Source organism: Gavialis gangeticus, unplaced genomic scaffold (assembly GCF_001723915.1).
Source record: "Gavialis gangeticus isolate Ggan-Ray unplaced genomic scaffold, GavGan_comp1, whole genome shotgun sequence".
Taxonomy (NCBI): Eukaryota; Metazoa; Chordata; order Crocodylia; family Gavialidae; genus Gavialis; species Gavialis gangeticus.
Window position 1 is genome coordinate 13,338,311 of NW_017728980.1, and position 5,097 is coordinate 13,343,407.

General features: G+C 58.2%; 1 protein-coding gene across 2 annotated transcripts; it reads left to right on the forward strand.

Moving 5' to 3' along the window:
• Positions 1–283: 283 nt before the first annotated feature.
• On the forward strand, positions 284–3,317 carry CUNH11orf53 (chromosome unknown C11orf53 homolog). 2 transcript variants are annotated; one of them, XM_019508712.1, is made up of 4 exons: positions 284–496; positions 868–910; positions 1,738–2,027; positions 2,272–3,317. In XM_019508712.1, exons 2-4 carry the CDS (start codon positions 904–906, stop codon positions 2,668–2,670), a joined length of 696 nt encoding a protein of 231 aa, XP_019364257.1. In that variant the 5' UTR covers positions 284–496; positions 868–903; the 3' UTR covers positions 2,671–3,317. The 2 variants fall into 2 exon arrangements, with proteins under 2 accessions (XP_019364257.1, XP_019364249.1); XM_019508704.1 differs by lacking the exon at positions 284–496 and having other exon boundaries at positions 620–910.
• The last annotated feature ends 1,780 nt before the right edge of the window (positions 3,318–5,097 follow it).

Here is a 5,097-nt window from a genome sequence, read left to right on the forward strand (position 1 = left end):
ATGAGGGCTGCAGCATCAGGGGTTTTTCACGCCTCCCTGTTCTTGATTCATCTGGTGCTCTCTCTTCCCTTTATGTCCTTTGATGAACCCTGGTGTCTCTTGATTCTGCCTGAGCTGAAACAGTAAAGCCCTGAAAAGACAGGAAGCTTGTGTTACTAACACCCCCGGTGGGGAATAAATTAGTGATGGCCAGAATAACAAGCTCTGCTGTAGCTTTTCCTTGCACACAGGACAAACCGGATTGCACACTAATTGCATAGATCATCACTGGGATTGGAGCTCAGGTTCTTTAGCACCAACGCACAGACTGCAACACTAGGGAACAGGGCAACACCGTCAGCTGGTAGTTGCATGCACTCATTATGCTCTGGCTGCTCAGCCCTTTGCCGCCAGGTGACCCGCACAGGGCTTGACTCTTGGCTCTGCCTTGCACTGCTCCACACATAGTCAGTTAGGTCTGCACAAAAGGGCAGCGATGTGCTGCTGAATTTGAGTGGTAAGGATTCATGCCTGCTTTGTGCCAGTGTGAATGCCTGCACAGGGCCAGGGAAGTCTGGGCAGTGAGTCAGCTGGGCCTGATTCTCATCTGCATTAGGGCCATGCTACACCCTTCGGGTCCAGGAGACCCAAGCTGTGCTGTCTTGCTTTTCTGACTTATCAGCACAATCCGAGAACTCTGAAATCTCTCCTTGGCCTCCGTCTGCTGTTACTTTATCTCTCTGAGGCTTGAAGGCTTGTACCTAATTGCTGCTTAGTCATAGCCTGGGATTCCAAAAGTACATGGAAATGATGCAAAACATGCTCCTGAACGGTGCGCATGCTCTGCACCATGGAGCAAAACCTTGCCAACGTGTCTTTGTTTTTCAGGGCAGCGCCAGTAGCCCCCAGTCCTCATTTGTCCAAATGTCAGGTGAGTCTCTCTACTCAACGGTGCGTTATTTCACGGTGACAATCCAGTCCCATCTGTCCTACAAAAGGATGTTAAGATAATAGCATGCAGGGCTGTGATGGAGACATTCACCACTGAAGGTAAGCCACTGCAGGGTTAACCCAGAAAGGCAGCCTAATGTTGCTGAAACCCTTAAATAAAGTCCCAAAGGGAGCGCAGAGACAGCAGAGCCAGGTCTTGGGGCAAAGGTGGTATCAGACCTAGGCACATTAGGGTCGGGTCTGGCTCTCGGTCTCTCTGGCCGGCAGTTCCCCAGCAGTCAAACAGGACTAAGAATGCTCCATGGCCTGTCTTCTCCACCCAGGCTCCAGGGTCTTTGTTCCTCGGGTTTCTGTGGAGGGGCCTTTAAAACCATTAACTCCCCCATGCCCAAAAGGGGCACGAAAGCAGACTGATCCCCAATTTAGCAGTTTGCCTTACTGAGCAGGCATGTGCTATTGCAGTACACCCATAGTGGGTGTGCTACAGGGTACCCATTTCCTAAACAAGGCATCCCTGAGTCTTACAGGGGAGAAGAGGGAGGCAAGGTTTCGCATCTTTAGCAAGTTGTGGTGTTACTTGACCTGAGGCGGGAAAGAGGAGGTTATGCTGGGCGTTGGGAGCAATGCCCGCGTTGAAGATCAGGGGCTGAGGGCACTGGTTTAGGACAGGATCCTCCTGCTCTGGGCAGCGGCTGCCTGCTTTGCCTGATGGAGGAGTGGAGGAGAGACAGGGCTGCGTGCATCAGCTCTGGGGCACTGTGCCTCTCATTTAAACTGTGACCCCCATCCCGCTCCCCCGACCTGCAGGTTCCCCCACGCTGTCTGGCTACTACGGGATGAGGAGACCATTTGCCTCCGAGCTGGACTTCCACGGCACAAAGCAGCACCCCAGCGAGGTCTACGCGTCCCCGCTGGCAGCGAAGCCCTTCCCGGGAGACTCCTCTGCCGTCCAAGGGTACCCGCCACTGCTGGACCCCTACTTCAGCGACCAGTACGGGGACTATCGCACCCCACCTGGCACCAGCTCCCTCTTTGGCACCTCCTCGCTGGCCCCACTCCTGCCGCCCTTCCCCAGCGACCAGGCACATTTCTTCATAGTGAGTGTTTGCGCTGCTCCTGGCTGAGAGCGGGTGGGCCACGGGCTTCCTCCGGGGGAGGATGCGCCACGTTGGGCAGTGTCTGGCATCGGCCAAAGGCTGGATATTAGTGAGACCCGTCCAGCTCCATGGGGGGGTCCAGCACCGGGATGGCTTCCTGGGCTGGCGCAAGCAGGGAGGGTCCTGCCCAGATGATCACGCGTGGGCGCTGAGCAAGCCGTGACTCTCCCCACTTTTCTCACAGAGAGACTCCTGGGAGCAGACCATGCCCGACAGCCTCAACCCCCCGGACGTCGCCTGCTCTGACTCCCTGCAGACGCTGTCGACCGCAACCAGCTGCCTCCCCCATGAGAGCAGCGGCACTTCCCAATACCGGGGCTCGAGCTGGAGCTCCTCACTCCCTGGAGCCCAGTCCTACTCTCTGCACGCTCTGGAGGATGTCCACTATGCATCCGGGTACCCCGGCACCTCGTCCTACTCCTTCCCGTCCTTTATGACTGTAGCCAATGACCTGACTCCCAAGATGATCCATCTCTCGTCAGACGAGCCCAGCGAGACCACCTCCCTTCACGACAACTCCTCGTGGGGCAAAGATGACGGGAGTCCGGTCTGGGGAACGTACGAATGCAGGCGAACCTACTGAAGGAAGGCACTGGCATGAAAGACGACTCAAACTGATGAACTGCTTGTAGGATCCTACCTGTAGTCGGTCGTTCAGCGCTGAGGATAAGGAACTTCCTTAACAGGCCTCGAGGCAAGAGTGCTAGGAGGGCTTTCAGATGAAGGACAAGGCCGTTTTTGAAGCAGCATGTTGCTTTCTGCTCTGTTTAACTATGTCAGTGTCAGGGCTCCTGGGTAGCTGATAAACGGGGTCCACGATCCACTACCCACTTGAAGTCAGTGGCGTTTGTGAGCTCAGGCTTAGGCCCAATTTGGGAAAGGGGAAACCTTAAAGATCTGCGTGGTCGTGGCGTTCGCTGAAGAAACGGGGCTCGGGTGCAGCTTTGTAGTGCTGGTGACACCGTGTCTGCTAGACAGCTTCTGCAGGGACTCGGCAAAGAGGGCAGGGAGCCTTTCCAGGGCACGTCTGTCTTGCGTAGTGCTCTCTAAGCAGGCAGAGCCGCGACCTCCAAACCCCGCTGCCCTGGCCCGGGGGATTGCTCTGGGGTGGGGGTCACAAGGAGCTTTGTTCAGACATACTAGGCCATGACAAATAAACCGGTGCAACCTAAACCCAAGTGCAGAGCACCGTTTAAGGGAGAGCTTGAGGCCTTGTGAAGGGCAGCCCAGCTTCTGGACCCAGAGGCTTGCTCTCTGTTGTTGTCTACTGACAGTGCGAACTGACTTCTGAGACGCCCAGCTACGCACCGCCACAGGCAAACGCGTAACAAGAGACAGGCCCCACTTCCAGCAGCTGGCCGTGGGGGGGCTCCATCCCACACAGACTGACCCCCAATGCACTTCCACCGGGCTCTGCCCGGCTGCACAGACCAGGGCCCACCTTTCTCCCCAGGCCAGAGGCAAGAGCACACGGCAGGGAAACGGTCCTGCTCTGCTGCCCAACACCGCGATGCACAGCCTCTGGCCAAAGCCTCTGGCTCTTTCCAAGCCTGTCCCCTTCGTGCTGCTACCGCCTGCCGGTGAGATGGGCATCAGGGCTCCTGCGTGGACGCTAGAGGGTGCTGCTCCCACATGCAAGAGCCACGCGTGTCCCTGTGCGCAAGGGTGAGCCCCGGGCTGGGGCAGCAGCTGCTTCTAGCTGCACCCAGGGGTCGTGCGGGTTCCTCAAGCAGCTGCTGCCCCCGGAGCCATGCAGCCGCAGGGAGCGATAAGGAGGACTAGGGCCCAGACACCAGCTGCTATGCTCCCAGGTGCACTGCTGGCTTTACAAAAAGCACTTGCCAGAGCAAAGGGCGGGCACAGTCCAGCAGACCTGCACCCTCGCCTGAGGCATGGGGTCATCCGCGCCCCCTTCCCGATCATCCTGGGGGCAGTCCTGCTCTCCTCCACACCAGCCAGCAAGGGACACCCTCCCGGATCTCCCGTGCACCCTGAGCCCCCCAGCCTGGCACCCCCGCTCCCGTACAAGGGAGTCGCTTGCTACAAGGCTCAGCAACCCACCCCAGTTTCACCGGGGCGGCTGCGGCCTTTGGGTCGCAGGGCAACCCCCCAGCAGCTCAGACATCTCCGTCAGGCCCAGAGAAGCCCAGGCAGTGCCCAGCACCCTGAGATGTCCAGTGGGTAGTGCCCTCCCCTGGCAGCCGGCACCAGCAGCCACAGCTCCGGCTCCCTCCTGTCAATCTGCCCACACAGCCCCGGAGTATTTTAACCGTGGAAGTGCCTGCTGCCGTGGCTTCGGTGGCACTTCGCCTGCAGCCCCTGCTCCCCAGCCAGCATCTCTCCCCGGTTCTGCAATACCTTGGGTTTTAAATGGGGTCTGCGCGGTGGCTGCGACATGCTGGTAACAGAGCCAGGGAGCTGGTACGGCCTCTACCGCCGCAGGCTCCCCCAAAACCCAGCAGCCCTGGAAAACCCTCCCCACGGCCCATTGCCAAAGGATCCCCTGCCCTGGCACCTATCCTGCCTTGCAGAACACCACATAACGCCAATGAGCGCCTCTCAGGCTTGGCCCTTTTGTTTTATGCCCTTAATGCACCAGTTTCCTCAGTGCCCCGGCTGGTGGGGGGTCCTTGCGGGGTATCCTTACAGGGTGCACTAGTTGATGGGTGTCATTTCAGGGGTCCTTATGGGGTGCACCAGCTGATGGGGTGTCATTACAGTGGGCATTACGGGGTACACCAGCTGATGGGGTGTCATTACTGGGGTCCTTATGGGGTGCACCAGCTGATGGGGTGTCCTTATGGTGGGCATTACAGGGTACACCAGCTGATGGGGTGTCATTCCTGGGGTCCTTATGGGATGCACCAGCTGATGGGGTGTCATTACAGTGGGCATTATGGGGTGCACCAACTGATGGGGTGTCATTACTGGAGTCCTTATGGGGTGCACCAGCTGATGGGGTGTCCTTATGGTGGGCATTACGGGGTACACCAGCTGATGGGGTGCCATT